Source organism: Centrocercus urophasianus, unplaced genomic scaffold (genome assembly GCF_019232065.1).
Source record: "Centrocercus urophasianus isolate 14NV4802_14NV808 unplaced genomic scaffold, USGS_Curo_1.0 seq_40, whole genome shotgun sequence".
Lineage (NCBI taxonomy): Eukaryota > Metazoa > Chordata > Aves > Galliformes > Phasianidae > Centrocercus > Centrocercus urophasianus.
Genome location: NW_024884978.1, coordinates 2,740,206 through 2,766,283, shown reverse-complemented (window position 1 = coordinate 2,766,283; position 26,078 = coordinate 2,740,206). Strand labels below are relative to the sequence as shown.

Genomic DNA, 26,078 nt, shown 5'->3' with positions numbered 1-26,078 from the left:
ATTGTGCTTTGCTTTTTAGGTTCAAGTAAGGTCAGAAGCTCCCTGCAAATTTTTGTCTTACTGAAACCATCTGGCTTTGCCTAATGTTTGGCTGAAGGTGCAGTTAGCACTTGGCTCTGAAATCAATGTCTCAGATGGAGGCTTTGGTCTAGAACATGTCTTGAAACCTAAAGAAACACAGTTTTATTTTGGAGAAAGGAAACACTACTTGCACAATCTCAGACTGCATGCAACCAGCAGATGCTCATAATGTCTGACTTTTGAATAACCACCATGAATCCTCTCACCCATGGGGTTTTCTCTATGCTGGAAAAGGCATTCAGTGGGAACTTCTAGCTGAACAGAGAGGTATTATGCTGGCGCCTCAGTAGCAGGAAAGAATTTTAGCAGATTTCCTGATTGCTGGAACTGATTTCTAATAGCTTGTTCCAAAGCACTCTGTGCAATGGAAATTTCTCATGTCTCTCCACTGGGATACAGTTATTTTTTCACTGTACTTTGTTAGTGGCAATAGGATTCTTAGAATTTCCTGTCTTGACACTGCAGTTGCATATAAGTGATCAATTCTTTCATCCAGATTTAGCAACATAAAGGTAGAGTCTGCATTTTGTTCACTAGGCTTCCACTTTCCTGATGAGAAGCTATGAACAGAGAGCAGTTATCTTGCAATAAGCTACTGAGAGTTCTGTGATCCACATGCATGAAGATCAGTGCACAGACTATCAGTGGCTTTTGTGAGCTTTGGATCTGACGTAGAGCAAAGGCAGAGTTCACTGACAGAGCAAGAACATTATTAATTGAGAAGAGATCTGTGAAAAAGGGTGAGCCCGTCTTCTCAGCAAGGTGCTGAGAACTGTGCTGCCCCAAGAACTGGGATCAATGCTAAGGGAAGGGGAAAGCTGAGAGAAAGAATCAGCACAGAACGGCCTGGACTTCCTGCCCCTACTGTCTCTTGGGAAGATGAAAGGTGTGATGAATGTAAATCATGCATCTAAAGAGCCTCCACCCTCCCAGCCGAGCTGAGTGTCTGACACATCCTGTCCCCTCCTTCAGGAACAGCATCAGCTGCCAGCCTGCTCCGCTGGGACTCAGCACAGGCAAAGCAGGCAGCAGGGCCACAGTCATTTTATCACTCTCAGCAGTCTGTTGACTTAGACAACTGTCTGTTTTGCTTATGTCTCAGACAATCTCTGTTCTGAACAAAAGGCAACGGCTCCGGGACTGGGCTGGATATTCCCCAGACTCCCAATATGCTTTGACCTCCTCACAGGGCAACCAGAGAAAGCAGCATTTTAAGGAAATTGGCTTATCCTGATAGATGCAAAGGACTCTTAGGCCAAAGTGCTACTGACCTGACTAGAACTAATTGTGAGCATTCACCACATTGCCATTTGGATATAGGATTTGATTTAAAACTGAGGCTTGAAGCTTTTTGTATTTACTGTAAAATACTAAATATGCAGCCTATTGCTCTAGAAAAAGTTCTACTTAAACCAGCCTTTCACCAACAGTTCCAAGACAACTTCATCTGTCTGAGTTGCTTCCAAAGACAAAACTACTATGAAAAGCATCCTCCCTACACCTCTCGTTATTTCAAAGGAAATCTAGCATTCACTTAAGGAAACTGAAGTTCCTTTACCCACAACACAGCTCTTTGACTTTCAGTCAAAATACACCTGACTAGGCTTTAATGTTACAAAAACTTGCTTTTCTTACTACTGTTACTGAGTTTAAGTACAGTTAACCCTACACAGATCTTTGATTTTGAATATGTATTTGATAGTTTGTTTCTGAGACTCATGTCCATTTTTCAAGTAGCATCACCTCATGTCTGGCACGCAGAATGAGGAAAGCAGAGCAGCAGATAGGATAGGAAGTATTACCACTGTATGATTCAGACACTGGAATGATAGTAACAGGAGATAACAGTCGATACTGGAAAAACAAAAAGAAAAAGAATAATGGCAAATGCTCAACACATCACAAAAGGCTTGGTGTTTGGGAAAGGTCAGATGGCGCACTATGGATTTAGGATAGGGACAAGCAATAGCTGTGGAACTCAAAATAAAAGAGAAGCTGGTTACTGACATGGCATCTGCCTTACAGGGGACAGCAGAGAGCACAGCCAGACAAATGAAGTGAAAAAATATTTTGGCTCAGTCAGAGAAAATTGCATCAGACATAACAACTACTGATCCTTCAGCTTCCTCTCTAGTGGACACGATATCTGAAAGGCACAGGCAACTCCTTGAAAAGACTGAATTGCTTTTGAAACACTCCATTCTGTTTTAATGACCCAAAACTACACAAGTAACCTACAAACTATAATAAAAACACATTTGTAGGTCTTAGATGTTATGCTGTCAAACAGCGTAGCTGACACCAACTCCCCAATTCATGTCATTTCCCCAGAGGTCAAGTTTGTCTGAACCATTAACTTCCTGAAGCAGACTGCACTGCCAGGCATTTGCCCAGAAACCTCCAAGAATAACTGAGACTAGTGAAGGTTATAAAGGCAAGCCACCCTCTGCAACCATTAGTAATAGTATCTTTCAGAATTAGCCATTAATATACTTGTATTAACACATCAAAATACTTGTGAAAATTCATTTCCTCCACAGCATTTTTACTTTGCTATTTTGCAATCAAATTTGATCAAAAATTAAAATAAATGTTACCTTTCAGCAGGCTGTAACAAAGCTACTGCACAGCCATGTGATGCACTGCTTATCTATTTCAAACACTTTTCCTGTGCATCAGTCAGGAAAAACAGACGTGATTAAAACAATAAACTGTTACTACGTTTCCAAGAATAACTGAAACTGTAGAACGTGGTGCATAAAAGAGCAGGTGGAGAGCAAAATTAAGGGGTGTTTGCTTGCTATTTGGCTAGTTTAGACCAGTCTTCCAATCAGATCTCATTTTACTGCAGTTCCCACCTTACAGCAGATACAGTTGTTATTAAGTGCTTTGAATTGCAGCTGTGCTGTACCATCTATTGAGTTAACACAGCAACTCATAAAACATCCTTTCAGTATAAAACATCTTGTTTTGTCAAAAATAGGGATGGTGAAGACATGATACTCAGCTTCACACTTGAGCAGAAAGCAATGGAGAGGTGATGCAGTCAGCTCCTGCAGCTCATTCCAAGCCCGACCTACACTCAATGGAAAAGTCTCCAGAGCATTAGTGAACCTGGGCCTGAAATCATAATGCTGCCAGACAATCCTGCATTAAGTGTCCAAGCCTGTTCTTTGGTGCAAAGGATTATCTGCTTTCCACTGGAAAAAAATAAATTACTAGACCTTTGAGGCTCAGCACCAAGCCAGGAGTTTGGGATTCTGAAATCCAGTTCCCAGTGTTGTCACTATCTGAGTGCACTGCCTTAAACAAGTGAACTAATCTCGCTGTTTATTCAGCTGTAAAACGAAGATAAAATTGACTTAAAAGGCATCACAAGGGAAAACCCAGTAATGTTTTGTAAACTACTTGGAGACCCTCAAGTGAAAAGTTCCCTAGAAACATAATACTGTGTTGGAGGAGGGTGGTAAATGCCTTATAAAATAGAGACACAGCAAACAAAACCAGAAAGATCGACATTTAAACGTGGCACACAGCAAAACCAGTCAATAATATGGATGGGAAGAAAAAGTGAACAGTTCACAGCGCTAAGATATGTAAATCTTGACAAAGAGAAAAAAATCTTTTCTGACTTATTTTTGGACAAACTATTAAGAATTAGTTTTCACTAATTGCCTCTGAATTCATTGCTGCCAGAACATTTATAGATAACAATTGATAGGATGCCCGTCTGTAATACAACGCCTGAAATCTTTGCCACAGTAAATAAGAGACGGGCAGAGGGGCTAGCAGATACAACCTGAGACATTTTTTATCATGCTTAAAGCATTTGCTGTTGGAGAGGCATTTGAATCACAACACAAGATCCCAATTCCTTGCAGGGTAAGTTCAGCTCCACACTCTGACATGAGCCAAATCACTCAGTTAACACAGTGTTAATGGGCTGATGAAGCAGATGTTACAAATATCAATCTTACTGCATTGAGTATCATTGGTTTATATGAAAACATAATGTGTCACACAGTTTATCAACACCTGTGATTCCTTAGTTGCTATTTGAGGTGTGCCAGTGTGATTTGGATCAGACTTTACAGCATTTCTCTCAAAACTACACAGTCACAAATTTAACCCTAATCTCTACACAAACACTTCCTTTATGTGTTTAATTTTTCACTAGCTTACTTACCATTATTAGCTTTTCTGATTTCACTATAAACTGTTTCAGTCCCCTTCTGTACAGGAGCTGGAAAATGTATTGGCACAGAATCAATTTCTTTTCTTTTTTATGTTTGCCTTATGAAAAGCTCCTTAAACAAACAGAACACACTGTTTTACCTTCAGAGGAAGCAGTTACATAAGCAGAAATTAACCTTGTGGATTCTGCACAAAATCCCCCTCCCCCAAAAGCCTATCAAGTTCTGAGAAGGAAATGTATTTCTCTCTATATATAAAATAATAAATATGACCTTACCTTTTAAATATTAACACTCTAATAATCTTTTCAAATTAGAAATTATTTAAATTTTGCAGAAACATCTAACATCAGAGAAGAGTTTCTCTAGATCATTTAGAAGGCTTCTTCTATTTGTTAGAAGGATGTAGGGATCCTAGACCTGAAGAGGTCTCTAATTCGAAGACTAACTGCAGCCCCATTTGGTAAATGACTTGATTACATCTTACAGTCACAATAACAATTTAAATTGCTGCTCTTTGTGAAAGATCTCAGAAGAATTTCACAATCAGAGAGATTTGTGAGAGAATTGAGATCAGCAGATTTCACAGCGCACGGCCTCTATTTGGGTCCTAACCAGAAAGCATCTCCTTTCAGTTCCTCAGTGAGGCACAACTCTCCCATTACTGAACTGAGATCAGGAGTGAAGGCTGAGAAAACCTGGGAAATGACAGAATATAACAAATGCAGACAGAAGTTGAATGCCCCTAAGGACATCACTGGGATTTAAATGTAATGTTAGCCTTGGCCATCCATTTTTCAGGGTGCTGGGTTTACAAAAAGCTAAACTTCTACTTTTGTATAAGCTGGAAAGCAGAAAGCTCTTCCTTTTTCTCCTACTCAACAAATCAAATGTGATACCAAATAGCATAACTGTGGACAGTTACCCCAGTGAGGAAAGACCTTGGCCAAAGGCTTAAAAGCTGAAGAAGTCAGTTTCTCTACAGCCAGTATAAACACTGTTCTGGCAACTAGGAAATTAGAACAATTTCCTTGATTTCTTGCATGGTTCTAAAGTGAATAATGAAGCAAAATGCTCTTGAACGATGAATACAGAAAATGACTTTCATTGGTTTATATCAAGTCCCATGCAGGTAGGGCCTACAAGCTTGCTGTTTGAGGATCTCAAGGCACTTTAAGAACATTGATTAATTTGGGTTGAACTAAGTCTCTTGGTAAACCTCTGAATTTCACCAATATCACTTCCAATGTCTCTGCATCATCACTAAAACAAAAAGTTAGGTTTTCCTATTTGAAGCAAAATAAATAGATACAATGGCTGATCCTTGTTTTCAGGAAACTGGAAAGAGAAAGCAAATTTCTGGATACCAAATAACGTACATTAGCTATAGAAACATTTAAAGAATTCAGACATACTGATCCGCAGACAGACTAAGAATCAGAACAGCCACTGTTCTGCATTGTTCTGAAGAACCTCAGTGTTTCTGGCACCACATTCTAATTTTCTGAAGCTAAACTAATTTTTGTTAATTCTATTAAGTGTCCTTTAAATGCTGGGACCTACTGCAACAGAATTGAGCTGGAAAATGACTATTAATTTCAACAATAGTAGGAGTAGGCACTTTACCAAGTGCAAAATCACAGCTTTCACACTTGCTGCTTTGGCATGAACTTCCTTTGCAAAATAGTCTGGAGATCGTGAAGTGCATATCAGATGCTTCTGGACAATTGTTACATTATCAATACAATTTCCAATATAGCAAGAAGAAATCTTTTCAGAATTTTAATGCAAGTTAGCTCCTTTTGTTTGGAACATACTTTTTTCAGCAGACTACAATCCTAAACCTTATCCTGTTGTCTCTGTGGAAGACGTGGCAGGAGGTATTTCCTCAGCTTTCTTCTTTTTTTTTTAATCCATTTCATTAAATTTTTATATAATGCCACTGCCCATTTTGTTTTCTTTGCTAATCTTCCAGAAGTTGTCTCAACACTGAAATTATGTGCTGGGAGAAATGACTTGCATCATTTGACATTTTGTTCCCACCCTACAGATGACTAACCAACTACAAAAGAAAAAAAAAAGAAGGAACATGTTGTTACCCATGGTTAGTAGTTTCCCCCTCCTTACTTTATGGATATTTCCTGACCATGTTTTAGCACTGGCTTTGTGTTTGCTCATGTTAATAACAAAAGATCTGAATCATTTTGCCTATTTTTATATATTTTTTTTAAATACAACAATGCTGCGGTCCATCCCATAGTCTCCAAAAGCATTCATTTTCAATTTAATCATTCTTAAGAATTCTTTAAATATCAAATTAACAATCAGTTCCAACTGCCCCAAAGAACAGCTAGCCTGTGTAGCTCCAGCTACATGTTCCATATCTGAGGAAGCCTTTCACCTCCACTTTAGAAAGCAGGCATTAGGTTATTCCTACATGGAAATTTCAAAGCAAAGCAGTGAAACTGCATCCACCAAGTTTACCGCCATCATTACCATTGTAATAAGCACTGCTTTTTGTTCATGGCAGAACCACTGTCCACACCAAGCTCCTGATTTGTTAAAAATTATTTCATAAATGATCAGCTACTACAGACAAGGCTGTAAAAAGAGGGTGAAGCCACTGCCTTAAAACACTGCATTCCTTTACTGTCAAGGACAAAATGTGCATCCTTCTACAATTCTGTAAACTTGTTCTGAGATGGTGTTCAGTTATCCCAAGTGGCCCAAAGGCTATGGCCATGGCCAACATACTGCTGTATTTACTGCAGTATTCTTCACAACGAACAAAATATGATTCTACTGCTCCTATGATCAGTATTGCTATTTGCAACAGGGGCAGAAAGAAAAAATACATAGGAATTTTCATTTAAACTGTCGTGTGGTAGCATACCTTTACCATTCTACACCACTATACTGTGCAGTAACCATTCAAATGTTTGGAGCAATGAAGTATTTTAGCAGAAGTCGATTTACACCATACTCAGAATACAGGGAAAACTCTGTGATGAACGACACCAGCATGTCAGAAAATAGAAAATGAACAGGAAAATGGGCTGCTCCAGGAGAGACTTGCTGCCAAGCTCAAACAGTGAGCACTTTGCCCAAATGTCTGTATTCCTAATTAAACAAGTATGCTTTTGGTCTCTGAAATAAGAGATTGTTCCTTCCTACCAGGGAAAAGCAAATTTTCATTTCTTCCTCAGCCTGCTTCTCATCAAGTTAAAGCAAAGTGTAAATGTCTCTTTATTAACCTATCCTGTGGCTAAGCTCAAACAGCCTTCAATAAATTTTGGACTCTTTAATGTGACGACTCACAGTAGGCTGCACTGTTCTCAGAGCCACAGCTCCAGCTGGGAGCCCAGTTCTGCACAGACCTCATGTGAATGGGATGTGCAACTAAATGACAGGAATCCTTGAGGAAGAAGGGTTGCAACAAACAAGAACATGGTTGTCACAGCATCATCTAGATTAAGGAACACTATTGGTACAAAGCTGTCACGCAGAACACAACCTGCTCTTACTTTTACAGATGTCATTGTCAGACCAGTGTCAGGGAGTAGCAACAAACACAGAGTTACTCCCAAAACGTAACAGTAGAGGCCAGACAGCTTATTTACCTCTATGGGGATCAAGCGTTGACACTTCAACTTCAGTGTACTCCACCTCAGCACTCTCAAGGTCAGGTCCTGCCCCAAAAATACCAAGAAGATGTTTCTTTGTAGCACTGCATGCTTCACTTGAGCTGTGGGCCTGATCCTGCTGCCACTGAAATTAATGGACATATCCTCATGGACTTTGATAGGTGCAGGATCAGGCCCTACTTATGGCAGATATGAGTGTAAAGAACTGCAAGCCTTACTCATCCCTAGGGCTGATTTCTATCTGAAAGGCAGTAGACCAAATCAAACCAGGTTTCTGAAACTATGATGTCAGAACTGCACCTCACCTCTTACTTTCCACTTAACACCTTGAAAAGCATCACAACACAAATGGAACAGGAAACTGAGATTTTCTCCTATTCCTGCTGCAGCTAGATGTCTTCTCTCTTCTCTTTCTCTCCCTGCCATTACAATTTCCTCCTTTTTCATGGGCTGCCCCAGAGTGACATTTCCTATTCTCTGTTTTCCTCATGTTTAACTGTTATTTAAGTCCTTCAAGGCCTTCCTTGTCACCACTCATACTCTCAATTTCTGCCTGGCCAATAAGCAATTTCAGCACTTTCCCCCGTGCTGCTGTTTAAGCTCTCCATCTACAATGGCCACACATCCACTGTCTCAAAATGTTCCTCTGCCACAATGCCTACAAAAGGTCTGACAGTGATTAGACAGTTGATTTGCTAAATCTACTGGCTGAGCAGTACTGGCTTGCTGGACACAAAAGAGACAAGAAATAACTGTTTTTTTCTGTTCTCTTTTCCTTGAGATATAGAAGGATTTCTACTGGATTTCTGCAAAGGCTGGGAAGGCCCATTGCAGCAATCCAGACTGGAGTCATGTGGAAATGAAAATTTTTTGGAACAGAAAAATGGCAAAATATCAGAGCCTTCCAGTAGTATGGTGATAGAAGAAGGAAAAAAAAAAAGCCAAACAAACAAACAAAAAGTGTTTAGATGGAATGTTTGAATGACATGAAGACAGCAATGGTTCTGGCGGATCAATACAGCCCTAAGTTCCTACATTTCAACTGTTTGGGGTTTTTTTTGTTTTTTGCTTGTGAGTGTCTCTAGCTCTAATTTACCTTACTCAAGCCACAATGGGCTAAGTTCCACACAATGACCACAAGCTCCTTTCTCTCATTTGATGAAGAAAAGGCTATTGCCACACAAATACAGTAGAGACAGTGTTATTTTTAGAAGCATATGAATAAAAGGCTTCTACATCTGGTGGAGAAATCTGCAATAGCCTGGTTGGTCATTGTCACTTTATGCATAAGGAAAAACAATTATGTTTGGCAAAGAAAAGAGTCTTCTCCACTATCAGAGAAAAAGAGGAGAGACTAGATTTAACAAATGCCAATTGCTGCTGTAAGGAAACACTACAACTTTCAATTATAACATAATTTTAAAATCTATTCTTCAAGTATGAAATTACCTTTATTTTCATCTGTTGATTTCATGTGATTTTCACCATCTTCAATGTAACCTGATCCTAAAATATTCAAGCAAAATTTGAGCCAACAAATATTTGTTCTATCCAATCAAATGAATGAGTTACACAACTGCAATTCCTCTTCTCATTGTGTTTATTTACATGAGAAATTTCACTTTTAGATTCACATGTAAAAGACAGTCATGTAACACAGGTGGGAAAAGTACACCTTTTTAAATGATCAGCTGAAAAATCTCAAGGGCTAACTTTGCTCACAGCAGGCAGGTGCTCTAATTCACCCTGACTGAGACCCTGGAAAGTGACCAGTAATGACAAATTAACATTGCTGTATTGTGGTCAGACTATGGAACCACGCTCCACAACTCAAATTTTCTCACTGAACTCATTTTCTTGCAGCTATGTAAAACGTATCAAAAAGAGAAAATAACTCTCTTTTTGCCATAGCTTTCCATCTGTAGTAGTTGCCTGGTAGATGTGCCTGAGCAGATTTGTAAACCAGTCCTTGTATAAGATTTGCTCATAAAAAGCCATGCAAAGACAAAATGGATAGCAGACACTTAGTAGAATATTATCTTCTGGAATCTCAAGAAACAGTGCCCTGTCCAAACCACAGCCATGCAAGTCCAAAACTTTAAATAAATATTTATTTAGGCCCACAGTCTTACAACAAAATATCCTACCAGAATAGTAGTCTCCATCATTATGCTGTCTTGACAGTTTCTCACTTGTTGAGTTTGTAGCCAAGGCAGATCTGAAAAGCAAACGAATAAAAGCTGATGCAATTATCCAAAGCAGTCAATAAAAACAACACGACGACATGTGAAGATCAGTAATTGTCTATGCTGACTACCATGCTTTCCTAACTATGGAAACAAATGGAAAATTTGCTTCTGTCTTTAAGAAAAGCACAAGCAGACTTTAAGGTCAAAAGTGGACACCCTTGCATTACTCTTCTTTAAGACTTCAAAAATTTTAATTCCATATCTACACGCATTCAAATATATGTCTCCTTGCTGGCCTTTTTCTATTTCTAGACAATTTCCAGACTATTTCCTCATCCTGTTGTTGTGTTAGCAGGTGGTACACAAAGCACAACCATCCATTGTTTGCAGGTGTGTGCTGTAATAAGCCATAAATGTATGGTGGAAGGCCTCCAGCCTTTAAAAACAGAAATACTTCACCATGACCAAAAAGCAAGCTTTCTTACCGAGACATCTCCATGGACGGTCCTTTAGCTTGGCAAAAAGAAAGAATAAAAGCATCTATTAATACATAGCACAAGTAAAACAATTTAAAAATAAAAACAAAAACAAAAACATAGTTATTATCTGCCAAAGTCAGAGCAACTTCTCTCAGCAATCACAGAATGAATTACCTAGTGTCCTACATCCTGTTTATAATACAGCTCACTTAAATGTCTCTTCTGCAGAGAAGTTAAGCTCTCAAATCCAGCATTTCAGCCTGGCTGATTTAAGCTGCCTGGGACATCCAGATACTCCATTTTTCCCTACAAATTTTGCAATGTACTGCATGTCGTAGGATGTTCATTTAAAACTACATTTCTTTACTTTATGAAAGAACAAGATCTGAAAGATTATCTTAACAATAAAAGACAAATGCCTAAGTGAAATTATACTCATGCATGGGGAAAAGAAATTGAATAATTTTATCTTGGCCTTATGAGGACAAGTATGAGGAGAGGTATGACAACTACTCCAGAGCTGGGAGCCCAAGTCAAATCATTGTAGCCCCATAATGGAGCAAAAAAATGGAGCCCCTCAGTTCCCATTTGCCTTTACGCTGCAAGAGTCTCAATTCCAGGTGTGGAACTACATCAGAACTGTGTGATTCTGGTCAATCTCCACAAATATTTGCTCCACTAGTGTCTTTTCAGAATCTTAGTGAGATGTTCTCCCATTCTGCCTAAAATACCTGGAAAACTCAGCACACCTGCAGCTTAATTTGGGCCACCCACATTTTAAAGCGAATGTTTTAGTTTCTAAAATTGTATTTAGACATCTTCTGAAGCCTCATCCCTACAGATTCTTTGCTCCTGAAGCAAAGGCAATGTTTTAGCTGCCATATAGTAATCAACAAAGAAATAGAAGGGAATAATTACCATTTTTCTTCTTACACCAAAACCACCACACAGCAAGAATCACCACTCCTGCGATAGGTATCAGGACAAATGCAGTAATTACTCCTTTCTGCCAAGATGCTAATATGACTGGAAATAAGAAAGGCATGTTTCAGAGAGTAGGTACAGTGACTGGTGATCATTACCAATTTCTGCAGTAAAGGGAGGTCTCATTTTACTATGAATTGGCCATCTTACATTCTAGTGAAGATCTTTAAGGAGAATTGCATGCAAAGATCACAAGTGAGCCTTTCTCTTGTGGCAAACAAGTCTACAACAGCAGGTTGATTTTGCTTGCATATAACACCTTTGGCTTTTGTTAAGCTTTTGGATGTAGGTAAGACAATCTCTGTTTATAAATGGTCCTTCTGTTTAACTTCTATCAGTGGTGGATCAAGACAGACAGAAACATTTGGTAACCTCCACATACCTAATAACTTTTCAGATAACACAAGCTTTGCCTGCCATGATGGCAGAATGCACAGCTTATCACAAAGTTTAACTTACCATTGATGGTTATCGGATGGCTTTTCGCACTCACATTAGCTCGATTAGAAGCAATGCAGTAATACGTCCCCGTGTCCTGCCTGCTCATCTCTTTCTTCTGCCATATGACTCTGTCTGCATGTTCACTTCTTTCAAATAAAAGAACGTCACGATCAGTTTTTCTAAAAATCCTGAAGAGGATTGGCCAAGATCCTTCTTTCACAGAGCAGAGAAAAGCAGTCTCACTGCCATCTTCCACTTCCCCATAAGGAACACTGCCCAAGCTGATGTTCCTGATTGGTACTACGAAGGAAGGCACAGATGAACCAAATATCAGTGCTATTAGAAATGAAATATTGTGTTGTAGGTATTCTTTCTTTAATGTCATTTTACTTAGCTAAAACAGAGATTGAAAGCACAATATTAATCTTTCTCTGCCAGAACACATCCTGTAGAAAATACTTGTATACAGCCAGAGAGGCCATCATAAAGAAAAGAAGCAGGCACAGGAGGAAACTACATCCATTCTCACAGAAGTCAATCAGCCTTTTTTCTTGAATTCCAGATTCCCATCGGGCCCCAAACTAGAAATGATTTAATTTGCAGAAATTACACAGCAGTTTGATGCTGTAAAAAATTATAGCTCCGTTTTTGTAGCAGTGCTTTTATAGTTATGCCAAATTACACTGTTTTATACTAACAGTATGAGATATTTCTCGTAACTTTTAGTATACAACAGCGAACACTAGCAGATCAAGTTCTTCAAAAGCATCTTTAGAATTTAAACCTTACTGGACAAATACCTTCACCATTTTATATTGAATCTTCTCTCTAGTGTTAGCAAAGCATATCCTAGCAGTCTTGATGAACGTGAGATGCATTCCCAGCTCTTTAGTCTAAGCAGACGTAAATACTGGAATTGGAGATTTTACTGGAGAACAGAGAGCATGCCCTGCAACTGTGCAGTGATCCAACTGACATGGAAGAGATGCAACAATGCAGGATGCATCTGTTCTACAGATCAACATCAAAAACCACATTTCTTCAGTAAACTCAGAGAGAATCCACCTGTTAACCTCCAGTTTTTCCTCTTTAATACCAAAACACTACAGTTTGCATTACAGCTGTAACACAAAACTGAAAACGTATTTATAGCACCAGGATCTGAATCAGGAACTACCATGTGAAGTCTTACTACATCTGCTCTGACAGCACCAAAAAAAATGCATAGAAAGAGTACAATGGTTAAAATTCTACTAAAACAAGACACTCTACCCTCTTAATGATTGGCAAAAACTCTCTATATCACACACACTTCTGATTTAAGAGTTATCATATCAGTCTCCTGTAGCCCACTGCAGAACTGTTTTCTGCATAAAGCTTTTTCACATTTATCTTTTTCTTTCCCATATTTCAAATATCCTAGTGCCCCATTCAGCAGTGCAGTTCTGCTCTCTCACTCTTAACTGCTGCAAGTCAGTGAAATCACTGTACAGTAAGTTGAGCACAAAGGTAACTCCCAGGTAGAGCAGTCTTTGCTCGCACACTGTACCTCCTATTTGCAGATATGGCATAATTACAGGCTGACTTTCAGACCTATTAAGCAACTGCAGCTCCTGGTGCAAGATTAATAAATCATTTATGCTTTACCAATAAGACTAGTTGTATAATAAGATTTCAAGTCAGATTCATTCATTTATTTAAACTCAGCTGTAGTTAATTCAGAATATTACCAGGATTTTTATATTAGTGACGAGTAGCCTGTGATACAGATCTCCAAGTAGTTTCAATTCAAATGATTTATAAACATTTTGCATCCATTTTGCTTGGTCTGTAATATGCTGCTTCAAAGAATCAAAAGATGGCATTAGGCAAGAAAAACTGAACAGACTTACCTATTACTGTGATGTTGAGAATCTTGCTAGTTTTCATACCACTGGAGTGATGATTTCTAGCACCACATTTGTATTGTCCTTTATCATTTTGTTTAATATCTTCGTCCAAGAAAAGAGCACATGTGTTATTAGTTACTATTTCTTTCTTAGCTTTATTTCCCTTGTAGAATGTGAATGTTATTGGTGGTGTTCCCATCATTAAACAACAGGTTAACTTCAGAGGTCTCCCCAGAACCACTTCTGGTAAACCACTGAAAACAGAAATACTTGGCATGGAAACTGGAGCTAAAATGGGAAAGAAAGAAAAAAAAATATTGCCAATTACATTGATGCTGACAGTTTCAGATCAAACTGTTGAGTGAAATTGCAGAATACTTTAAGCTCCAGCAAATGGTAATGAATGAGATTTTGTTTGGCATCCAGCAGAATCAAGAGAACAGGATAAAAGGGAAGACATGTTAGCCCGAACTCCTAGGGCCCACCCTGTAGAAGTCTGACTTGGTCAGCACAGCTCAAACTTCTCTACAGCTAAAGAATGCAAGCATGCCTCACAGAAACAAGCATTCAAAAACTGACAAATACCCTCTTAGTTCATGAATTAGAAACTGGTTTGTAAACAGATGAGCTTACAAATAAGTTTGAGTGATTTTCTTCCCCCAGCACTAGGTTCTAATGTTTGTATCAACTCACCATAAACTTGTATCATTACAGGCTTGCTCTCCTTGACTATTCTGTTCACTTCAGCTTTGCAGATATACGATCCAGTATCATTCACATTAGCTCTCGTTGTTAAGTTCCTAGAATTTCTCAACAGGATGTCTCCATTTGAATTCCTCCGTAAAATAGAGAAGCTAGCATTTTGAAAATCTTTAATGCTGCAACTCAAAGTTAATTCTTTATTTTCATCCAGCTTATTCATAGAAGCAGTCAATACTGGCTTGGGGAATAACTCTGAAAATTAAAAAGAGAATCAGTTTGTTCAAATATAACATAAAAGAACATGACTGCGTATCCCAAAGTACACAGAACGAAGGATAAAGTAGAAGTTTACTATCAGGGAAAAAACAAACAAAACAAAACATCATGCTTTTGTAATATAATAGTATTTTCAAGGAAAACAGAAATGTAGCAATTACCTGGAGTCCACATCTCCTATGTGTTATTTGAAATTATTAGTAGCAGACAAAAATCAGAAGCCCAAACGTAAACAGCCTTTTAATTTGGAAAACTTACTTTTGAATCTGGACGTTACTTTTGCAAGCTACCAAATTTAAATATTGTTCCACTGAGTAAAATCTAAGATGAACAGAAGAGTTACCTGCCACAACAACATTCCGTGTGGCAATTTTAGACGCTTTCCCTTCCTCCACCTTACAGAGGTATTCACCGCTGTCCTCCAGAGTAGCTACTGCAGAATATTTCAGAGTTGTCTGATCTCGTACGCTGCTCAGTATTGTTTTATTCCTCAGAAGTATGATTTCAATGTCATGCATTTTGGCTACTACAGTCGAGCACTCAAATTGTATTTCTTTTCCTTCTGTAATGTTACTTGAGGGCTTGATGCGCAGAGTTGGCTTTATAAATGGTTCTGCAAGAGAGCATACATAAAATCACAATCCAACTTTTTAATTATGGAAAGCAAAGATATTTAAAAAGAAAAACTCAGAAACTTACCCTTGACTGTTATAAGTGTTCTGTTGCTGGGTTCTGAGGTTTCAAATTCAAATTTTACACTTCTCTTACCCAAACAGTCAAATTGCAAAATATTATCCCCTTCTTCAATGGGAAATTCTATAACAGAAAAATTCCTCTGTAGTTCATATTTAAGTTTTTCTTTAGGCTTTGAATTCATCTTCATCTTCCGGAAAATGAAATGCAATGGAGGCACTTCTTCTGGCAGCTCACAGCGTAACTTCACGACTTCACCCTCAAATACTTCTTTTTTCTCAGCAATCAGAATTGGTTTGGTCATTCCTTAGAGAAGAAAACAAGGCAAGAAATAGATCAGTGCATAATCCTAAATCAAACTCTGTCTTTAATGACTGCAGCAGCAATTTATGTTAGCGGGCAAAAGAAAATGGCTTGAAAGAACTCGGCTGGGGAATTTTTTAAAGCTGCACACCTGTGAACATTGGTGGTTCCCGTTTGCATAAGAGATAAAGAAACAAGATGGATATAACACTGGCTATAAAAATAGCCTCCATCTGACTCCAGATTTGGTGATGGTTATCACAAGGTGAAAATCTCTATTTCCAGCTTTTCCAGCAAGCTAGCCTCCCCTGTTATTGTGTTTATGATCTGTAGGAACAAGCGTTCACAAATAACACTTTCTAGTCTAGGAGGTACAGCATGGGATGGTGATTCTGAAGGCACAAATTCCACTCCTGACTAATGCTGATCTGCCAGGAAACCTTGGGATAGAGATTTCATTTCTGTGCCTCAACATGAGGACCAAGTATGAAACTCTTGTAAAGCCCCACGACGACTACAGATTAAAAGTACTTTGCAAGATATCCTATTTAGCACTATTATTATTTACTCCCAGAGGCTGTTATCATTTTGTACCTTAGAAAACTGCCATGTTTGAAGGAATATTCACCTGTTACCCAAACATGTAGGGAATCACTGTATTTTATCTTTCCATCTGCTTCCACAGCACATTGGTAGTCTCCTGTATGTGAAGATCTAGCCATGGGTACTTCATATCGTGCGTCTCCTTTGCCTGATACATTCATGAATACAAGCTTGCCATCCTTAAAAATTGTAATATTATGCTGCAAGTTGAAATCGGTACTTTTGCTAATATCAGCACGGCATATAATTGACATAGGAGCTCCATTCTTCACTTTGACAGATGGCTGAACCTTGATGTGAACTGCATTGAAGGTAAAAACTTGATGGAAAACAAAAAAAAGTTATAGTTATTTTCAAATCATCCAACATAATACTGTCGTCTCAAGCTGCTACAATTCAATCAGTAAAATTAATTCAATGTATTCCAGCAGTATATGTTATAATTTTTGTAATCAGGTCTACAGATGTTAACAGTGGTAGCAGCATTTCCTTCCACTGCACAGAGGTACATGAAGCCTCTACTGACCATCACAGTTCACAATGTTCATTTCCTCAGTCTTTTCCTTGTGGGACATAATGAATTAATGATTTGGCCAGGCCTGCTAAATTCTTTAAAAGACACTGAGAATATTGGGATAGACTTGCAGCTATTTCTTGGCTTTCCTTATTTCTCATGGTTTGTTGTCTCCAACTGCAATTGCTAAGAGATCTGAACAAAATTTTGCATGTATCCTTGTTTGAGCAAATGAAATAATACAGTCTAAGGCAGCTTAGAGCTGTATGAAACCCCAAGACAGCCCATCCCTAAGCATATAACTGGAATCCTTGGATTTATTCCAGTATTTTTTAGTTTGAAAGTAAGGTCACATTATTCAACAAATTCCATTTAAACGCACTGCACAGACTTGGGGTAATCTTAAACCTCTAGTTTAGATTAGTTTACTGGAATATAATAGAAGATATCTGGATTCAGGATCTGCAAGCAAATACGTACGTGCCTGACTTGACACTATGGGCTGTCCTTAACATCACAGTCATTAAGTAATCTCAACAGAGAATCATAGGCAGAAGTACTGTCTCCATTTAATTTAGAATTTAAACTTGTCATCTTTGAAAAAAATATATACTGAATACAGCATATTTTGATTACAAACAAACATCAAAATAAAACAACAACCCCCCCCCGGCACACACACACAAAATCCACAATAGCTAATTCACTTAAGAAACTATAAATACATCACAACAAAATTTTATGACTATTAGAATCACAGTATAATTAATATTTTTATTCACACAGTTGGATTAGGAAATACAGACAAAGAATTAAGAGTTACTTTATTTTCCCTTCCCTTAGAACGTACAGCTATGGATATATCTACTTTGTGCATGGTTTGCTTTAGAAATTAACTGCTTCCTGCATCTGAAGAAGTCCCTACCATGCCCAGTCACCAGGTACTCATGAATGGACTGCACGACAACCAGGAGCAAACATTTCTCTACAGCAATGGGAAAAAGGAAGGATGCAGAGGGTACGTGCTGCATTTCTTTCAGGATGCATGCTCTGTACTCTGCTCAGATTCGCTCATGGGATATTTTGCAAGAAAGAGCAAAAGAGAGTGACCATAATTCATATTCTATTTATTATTTTTAATCCTACCTCCTTCCTTGTAGGAATGAAAGAGCTTAAAAAACCAAACATGCTAGTAATTAATTCTATTCTACGCCTCAGTCAAACAAATTGCTCTAGGAAAATTTCAACATATTTATTAAATATGATCAGTCTATATGTCTTTTAAACACTTTGCTAGGAAGGACCACCAAGTGGTATCTTTTACATGGGCAAATTTTGTAGAGCTGTAGGACAGCAAACCACACAAACTCTCATGTGCACACTAATAACTGAGAATTAAATTAAATTAAAAATTTAAAAAAAAAATTACTTCATTTAAATATGTACATGAGAAAATATATTTACCTACCTCTTTCCTGAGTGCAAATTTCTGAACCTGGAAAAAAAGTAAAAAAAAAATGTTCTTTTTAGTTCACGGATTGAGAAACAGCAACAGGAAACTATATCAAATCACACCACCACACCAAAGCCACAGACAAGTCAGAAGAACAGGTACACATCCAGATACTCAGTTATCAAACTTACACTGCAAGAAAATCACCAGAAGAGCAAGATACATCTCGTTCCTGGAGAACAGACACTTATTTCCAAAATAAAGCAATATTCATCATCCGAGGTGATGCCACCAGATTCCCAAATCAGATTTGCTTTATTTTGCTCTATGGTAATAGATAAAAATTTGCCATTAAAAATTGTAAGTTTTTGTAAATCTTCAGCAGAAACTGGCCAGGTCAAGTGATCGTTCCCATTACTGGAAATGGCAAACAATGAGAATCTATCTGCTGCTCACAGGCAGATTACGGCTCAGGAAGTGACTGGACTTTTCCTGAGGGCGCTACCAAATGCATTCGCTTTGTTTAATTTCTTAAGGTGTATTAAAAAAAAAAATAACAAGGAGTTCCAGGGACATTTATCCTGTAGTTCCTGTCCATAGGGGTATTTTTAAGTCACAATTAACCATTTAGGAATACAAATTACATTCACTATTTGACTTTAGCAGACGTTCAGCAAACATTTCTCTTCACCCCGACTCTTGCAGAGAATACATGTACAGCTATTCATTTTTCTCCTTTCTCTTCACACCCAGGTCTGCCACCTCTGCTGTTTTAATGTGGAGTTCACAACAAATTCAAATCAGCTCATAATCCACAGCTACTGTTGGATTAGATTAGAATACTGACAGATGAGCCTCTTCTACTACTGTCAAACATCAGAAACACAAACAGGCACAGGCTGTTACTTTGTGTCGTTGGGACAGTGCAAAACACAGTTAGAAACGCTGAACCCCAGAAGAAAAGAACGGGCTGAACTTTCATTCTTTCAGTTCCCTGCAGAGATGTGAAGCAGCACTGGCACGAAAAAAAAAAATAAGAAAAAAAAAAGCAGAAATTAAACTGTGACCTCAGGAAAATATTCTACTTCAGCATTTTGCTCTCATTTTCTGTTGGTGTCGACGTCCGCCTGAGATACAGCAAGGAGCTGGTGTAAAATTCAGAACATCTGAATTATTGACCTTCTTAACAAAATAGTCTTTTTCTGATTACAGGGAAAGCCTAAGGAAAGTAAAAAGCCTGAAGACAAGTGCATCAATAGGCTGACTTGTGCCACAGAAGACTACTTGTGAAGGCAACTGGAATTTAATAATTATCCACAAACTCACAACCATGGCCAGTTTGTTGATGTTCAGATGGTGAAAGGGTGGGTGAACTGGGCGGAACGAGGACTGCAAGAAGAGTGCAGAGATCTGCCCTGTCCTTATCTCTGCTCTACCCTTCTGTGTTGGTACCATGTATGTGCTTTTAATCTTAAATAATCTGGCACTGCAGAAATGGCAGATTTAAGCACTGATTTAATTTTTCCAAATAATATTTATTTTATAACTCTAAAGAAATTCATTGTTCAGCACCTTTCAGTTATTCATCAGCCAATACACAGCTATTACAGGGCTATTTCGCAAGGAGGGAGGAATGCAGAGTGGCACAGCATTCATAGCAGTTAATGACTAAGAAGTAAGCTGGATAACTAGCAGTAGTATTTGTTCTGCTTACTCCAGGCTGTTTGAAATACACTGCCAACAAAGACTGGTGGTTTGGCTACTTCCCAAAAATGGTCTCCAGAGCCAGGTAAAGGAAAGGAGGAGGAGGACACAGAGCAGATGGAGAACAAAAGTTTGATAAATTTTGCTATTAATAACAAAAAAAATAAAAAGGAAAAAAAAAAAAGGAAAAAAAAAAGGAAGGAAGGAGATTTCCCCCTTGCTCTGTAAAAGAATTCAGCATGACATAGAAAGCTTAGTAAAACCATAGCACTCTTTCCCACCAGGGGACAAAGCCACAAAGGGGGAAAGAGAAATGGGTGGGAGCCAGTGTTTGTCAGAGTGATCCAACATGACTGAGCTCAGAAGCAGGCCAGTCTCAGACTGAAGCTGAAAGATCAGCTTTTAGGATCAGCAGTACAGCTTAACGATGCACAAATCCAAGGCTGTTCAGACGCCACAAATCAAGGATGTTCAGAAGACCTCTCAGTGTAATTAGACAGTCACATTCTTAATAAAACCTCAGCATTACCCTGGAGAGAAAAATCTAGCAGCTATTGGCCAAAATCTGAGAGGTAAGCTCAACTGCAGAAATTTAACACAAAACATTACGGAACTTGAGAGAAAAACATTCCAAAGGGGGAAGAAGAGCTTAAGACCATCTCCCATTGTCAAACTGGAGATCATGTGGACATAAAGTATATAAACTTACATGTAGCTGTGCTCTGTACACTGTAATCTCTCAGGACATGCTCTTCTGAAAGAAGTAAGAACAGAAAATTATTCAAGTATGCACAACTTACAGAACTCTTTTCAGTCCCTTATTGTATTTGTGGGAAAAGAGGGACTGATAAAAAAAATGTAACACTTTCTGAATCAGACTGAAGAATTGCACACAGTTCCTTCGACAACTGGTGATTTTTATTAATTTAATCTAAAGGCCAGTAAATCAAACCCTTAAGTATTAAAGCTGTGCTTATCTGTGAATTCCTAATAGCTGTTTCTGCTGGCTGGGACCTTTGCTATTTGGTTAAATGTATCAATTCCTAAAAAGCTCTGACACCTGAGCAGAGCTTTGCCTAAAATCCAAGTCAAAACCTATTTATTTAAGGATGAAACGCCGAATAAAAGCACAACACTGTGGGACCATTGAAGCTTGTTCCACATAATTTCAGCACGCTGAATCTACTTCAAAAGCAATGAATTGCTACAGAAGTGCATCACCAAATGTCTGAGATCCAAACCCATCTTTACTGACGTCAACACAAACTTCCAGTAACCAAATCAATAGTAGAAAAAGTAGCTCTGATTTCTAATTGCTGTTCCTGACACCGTGGTTCCTTACAGCTGTGAACTATTTCACTCTATTAACACTTCCTGTCTCAACATGCTCAGAATTAAGGGAATTACAGTGAATGTCACTGTTCTCACACATCTAGTCAGCTCCCTGGGGAACTAGGAACAAATTGATTTTGTTCTGCATATATTTTTAGGGTATATTGTCTTCTCTTGAGCATGAGACATTTGTATCATTTGTCTTTTAATACTTTTAAAGTCTCCTTACATCTCCCAAGAGAAGAATAAATAATATTAAAAATCGTGGATGTGGATATCTACGAAGAATGTTAAAGAAAGTGACTTCTTTTCAGAAATCTAGAAATTCTGTAGTTTATTTTAAAATTGTGTAGCTGTAAATCTGTGCTTCTCAGCCCATTACATTTCATAACAGTGCCATCTACTGGGTGAGGCCCAGAAACTAAATCAAAGTACATTTTGTCTCCCTCCATATTTTTGCAATTAAACCACTGTTTCCCTCTGAAGCTTTTCCCTTAATTACTGATATCCAACACCTTCTCCAAAGGGCAATATAAAGATATATGGAAAAGTAATTGCAGGAACCAGAAAGCTGGTAGTGAGGGAATACTGCTGAAGATTTCACATTGCAATGTTTCTTTTAAACACAACAGTATTAACCTATTATTACTATTTGGATCAATTCTTCCTAACCAACCTGGTGTCATATTGAAAAGAAACCTAGCAATCCAAGTCTTGATTGCATTTCATGTAGCACACGCTGCCACGTGCTTTGGAAATTCATTCAGGAGAAAAAAAAAAAGATATTCCTTCTTCCAGAGATGTGAGTTTCACTTGTTTATCTACAGTCCCTGGTAACACCTCCCCAGGATTCTCTTTTCCAGCAGCATGCATATGGTATATGTATGTATGCATATGGTGATTCCTAGCAAAGCCCTCTGCAGACATCTACAGTACCAGAAGCTCTTCCAGAGTGGAGAACCTCTCAGGATGAGAAACTACAACTGAGAACAACATTTATAATTCCACTGAAAGATGCAGATTTCCCTGGAAACCTACAATAATACTGATACAGCATGAAGACTGCACAGCCTTCATACATAATGTTATATTATTTTTGTTCTCAAGTAAAAGTAATCACATTATTTTATTTTTTTTTTACTGGAAGCCTGTTTATTATTAACATAACCTAATCATTTCCATTTAGAACTTCATCTGAAGTCTCCTTTTCTAACCAACACATCATTACTGCCCCTAGTGTTATCCTAGCAATCACAGCTTGGCTTTTACACAAACCTCATCAGTAAGGCCCAGCCACCACGTCCTGTCACAGTGCTTCAAAGATCTGACGTAAAAAGTGACTGCATTTGCACTCTGCAAGGTGATTACAGGAGCTGAAAAGGAAACGTGTTTAGGGAGATGAAACAGGTAAGCACAGGGATCGGATAGTTAAATGGAAGGAAGTTCTTTCCCTTCCTCTTACATGTATAGTTGCAATGATTGGCATATGCCAAAAGAAATATGTTTGCTCCCATTTCAAGTCCTAAACCCAAATTTTAAGAGAAAATAAAACAAAACTCGTGAGGACACAGATGCACTGAACTATGGGATAAATTCCAGATGCCCTGACTGTATTTGGTGAGGGAAGCAACCAATCTCTCAGATGAAGGCTGTACATGGGATGCCCCAGAGACACCCAAACTTCTTTCTTTGAAAGGGCACGGACAGATTGTCAATAACTGCTTTCCAATACAGACACACACCAAATGAAACTCCTCCTTTGGAAAAAAAGAGCAAAACCAAACTATTTCAGTCTGGAAAACACATCCCAAGTGCTGGGAGCTGTGCAAGGCAGCTGCCCACTGCCTCACCCACACACCCCCTGCCCCCAAGAGAGAAGCATGCAGCACCACACTGCCTCCTGCACACCTCTCCTTCTCCACCACCCTCCTGCGACTGTTTTAAGGGCTGTGCTGCTGTTCTGGGATGAAGAACAGTTTGCCGCAACAGGAAAATGCACAAATGCTCCCAGTTCCTCTCTCGACATCTGCATTTCTACACATGCTTCCTGCCAGCTGCAAAATAAATATTTGCCTTGTGGTTAATTGTCATCATTTCCACATAAGCAATGCAAGCAGGGAGGAAGATTGACTTAAAGGAAATTAAATTTTTTTTTTGAAAAAGAAGAAGAAGAAGGAAGTTGTGAGGAAATTTTTCAGTGTTGCAGCACAGCAGGCTCATTGCCTCCAGAGATGGGAGAATCGATGAGAAATAAGACCAGACACACCACAGCACTTTAAGACGTTAGCTGCATTTCTAGTTTCTTTTTCACATGGGCAGGGCCTGGAGCTCTTCCAAAGGCATTGCCTATACATATACATGGACAGCATTACTGCTGTATACACCAGGAACAGAGAACAGCAGAGCAACTGAGCACTGCTCTGCTGAATGTAAGCTCTGACCTGGAGATCTTAATAATTCAGAACTGCCTATGAGTTTATAACTAATATTTCCTAATGTCAGATTCTCAGTTCTGACCACTGGGTCTCAAGCCCAAAAGGATATCAAAGAAAGAAGAATCAAAGGACAGACTCATGGAGAGGTAGAAACAATGGCTTTTTCCACCCATACTAATAGTACTGACCAAAACAAAACACTAGTTTATGCTATGGAACATTAGCTAAAGATTTACTGTGTCCAGAGGCACAGGATGATGAATTGTGAACACCTACTTGCTGAAAGTTTAAAGTAGAGCTTTGTATTAGTGATTAGATGATCAAATTAATCATCAATCTGTTGTGCAGTGATATTAACCTCAAGTTTGTGATGAGATCTGTGCCTTTTAGTGTGAGATCTTACTTCCTCATAGCTTAGTATTTTAAATTTGGTCAAAATGTTTTCTTAATGGGCTGGTTCTCCAGGAATATTTCTTATTACCTTAAAACTCCCATGAATTAAGTACTATTTTTTTTGTCCTTTTTTTTTTTTAATATGGGAGCACTGATAAAAAATAGAAACCACATCCTCCCTTAGTCTCAGTCATATGCTACCAGAAGATCTCTTGCATTCTCTCTAGCAAATGTGTGACTGTGAGATATGAATTGGTGATCTCCTTCTTCTGTAAGAACAATACTAAAAAAAATTACAATTATTTTTCTACTACATGGAAGCACAGTTCTATTACACAGCTCTCAAACATGAAAAAGTTGATTACGTTAGTTACATCTAAGAACAACTCTACATTAACATCCAGTTATATTCCAAACCGCTCTTCCTTTCTCTTTTCTTCTTTTTCTTCTGTGCACAACTCTAAGATGACCATCATAGGCTGAACATGAATCTTCATGCAAATATCAACAGCAAAGATCAGTGCTATTTCCATATTTAGGACTTCCTCAACTGCTAGAGCCACTCCTCTAAGATCCCTTTAGTGCAACTCCAACAGTTACCTTGGACCAGCTTCATTTTGGAAAAAAAAAATGTTTCTTTTCACACTTCTGCTGTTTTCTTACCGTAAGCCAAGGACACCCTTCACACATATTACAAATATTTCTAAATAAGAACCACCATTTCCTGTCTTAAAGGTTTCTCCTCTTCTTCCAGCTCAAATCTCTCAACAGATTCAGAATGCGACTGCAGACTGCAGAGGTAGGCTCTTTTTATTTTCAGTTTTGGGACATGGGCTGAAATCAACAAAAAATGGGGAAGGTATTTGAAGTGACAAGAGCCTTCATGTAAGACTAAATCTTTTGCCCCTGGCTGCACTGAGATGCTTTGCAAGCTTCTATACGAAGCTAACTTCATCTTTACTAATGTACATTTCTATGTACATTCAAAATTGCTTGAAGATATCAAGATGTCTTTCTCCCTCCAAAAGAGTTGGAATTTATCTTACACTGATTTATTACCAATTTATATGAAAAGACGAGGCAAGTTATTCTTAGATATGCATTAGTGTTATCTCATAAAAGCAGAACAAGTTGATACAAAATCAAAGCTCCAATTGCTTCTATTGAAAAGTCAAAAGTTCAGACACCATATGTGAGATTAACTCAGCCTGTTTACACATGGTCACAGACAAAATACTGTTTTCACTTTTAGGTGCACATGCTACCTCTTTACTAGCTTATAAAACTACTTTCTCCTACAATCAACACCTTGTAATATTTCTCTTTTATTCTATAACTATTTTAAATGTTGCTGTAGTTCAAAAGTTTTTCTTTGGTTCATCTAAATGCATCTGTTGGCTTTGTGTGCGTGTGGCTCTCTTGTATATGAAAGCATGCATTGTTCATCAAGTGTTTGGAGTTCCACATTGATAATGAAAAACACAAAGTTGTGGTGGAAGTAGGAAGCGTAGGAAAAAAAAATGAACATCTATTTTAATAGAATTAAGTATAGCCTAAACATCAGCATGCTTTGGGAATAACCTGGGGGTTTCGTGCAATGACAGGTGAACTCACACACAAGTTTCTTCTTTCCAGAGATCCTTTCCAACCCCAAGCTCACACCTCTTCATGGTACTTTGGAAGTAGTGATGAACCAGAACGTAAGCCTCTCTTGTCACTCAGACTCTGGATCTCCTCCTGTCAGATATACACTATTTAAACACAGTCAGA

The 26,078-nt window shown here is 38.3% G+C and overlaps 1 protein-coding gene across 21 annotated transcripts in view; it reads right to left on the bottom strand.

Moving 5' to 3' along the window:
• Positions 1-26,078, bottom strand: part of PECAM1 (platelet and endothelial cell adhesion molecule 1) — a 35,269-nt gene that overhangs the window by 7,959 nt on the left and 1,232 nt on the right. For 2 of the 21 annotated variants that reach the window (XM_042832879.1, XM_042832877.1), the window contains exons 1-14: positions 18,636-18,901; positions 18,460-18,486; positions 16,503-16,796; positions 15,578-15,877; positions 15,222-15,491; positions 14,594-14,854; positions 13,904-14,188; positions 12,030-12,311; positions 11,505-11,612; positions 10,593-10,620; positions 10,066-10,136; positions 9,368-9,424; positions 7,895-7,963; positions 4,268-4,324 (exon numbers count right to left, since the gene is read on the bottom strand). In XM_042832879.1, coding sequence (XP_042688813.1) covers positions 4,268-4,324; positions 7,895-7,963; positions 9,368-9,424; positions 10,066-10,136; positions 10,593-10,620; positions 11,505-11,612; positions 12,030-12,311; positions 13,904-14,188; positions 14,594-14,854; positions 15,222-15,491; positions 15,578-15,877; positions 16,503-16,796; positions 18,460-18,486; positions 18,636-18,669 — 2,143 coding nt within the window. In that variant the 5' untranslated portion in view covers positions 18,670-18,901. Of the gene's footprint in view, positions 1-4,267; positions 4,325-7,894; positions 7,964-9,367; positions 9,425-10,065; positions 10,137-10,592; positions 10,621-11,504; positions 11,613-12,029; positions 12,312-13,903; positions 14,189-14,593; positions 14,855-15,221; positions 15,492-15,577; positions 15,878-16,502; positions 16,797-18,459; positions 18,487-18,635; positions 18,902-20,857; positions 20,903-22,755; positions 23,125-25,922; positions 26,046-26,078 lie in introns of those variants that run through there. The other 19 variants (XM_042832881.1, XM_042832884.1, XM_042832883.1 and 16 more) reach the window with 15 other exon arrangements.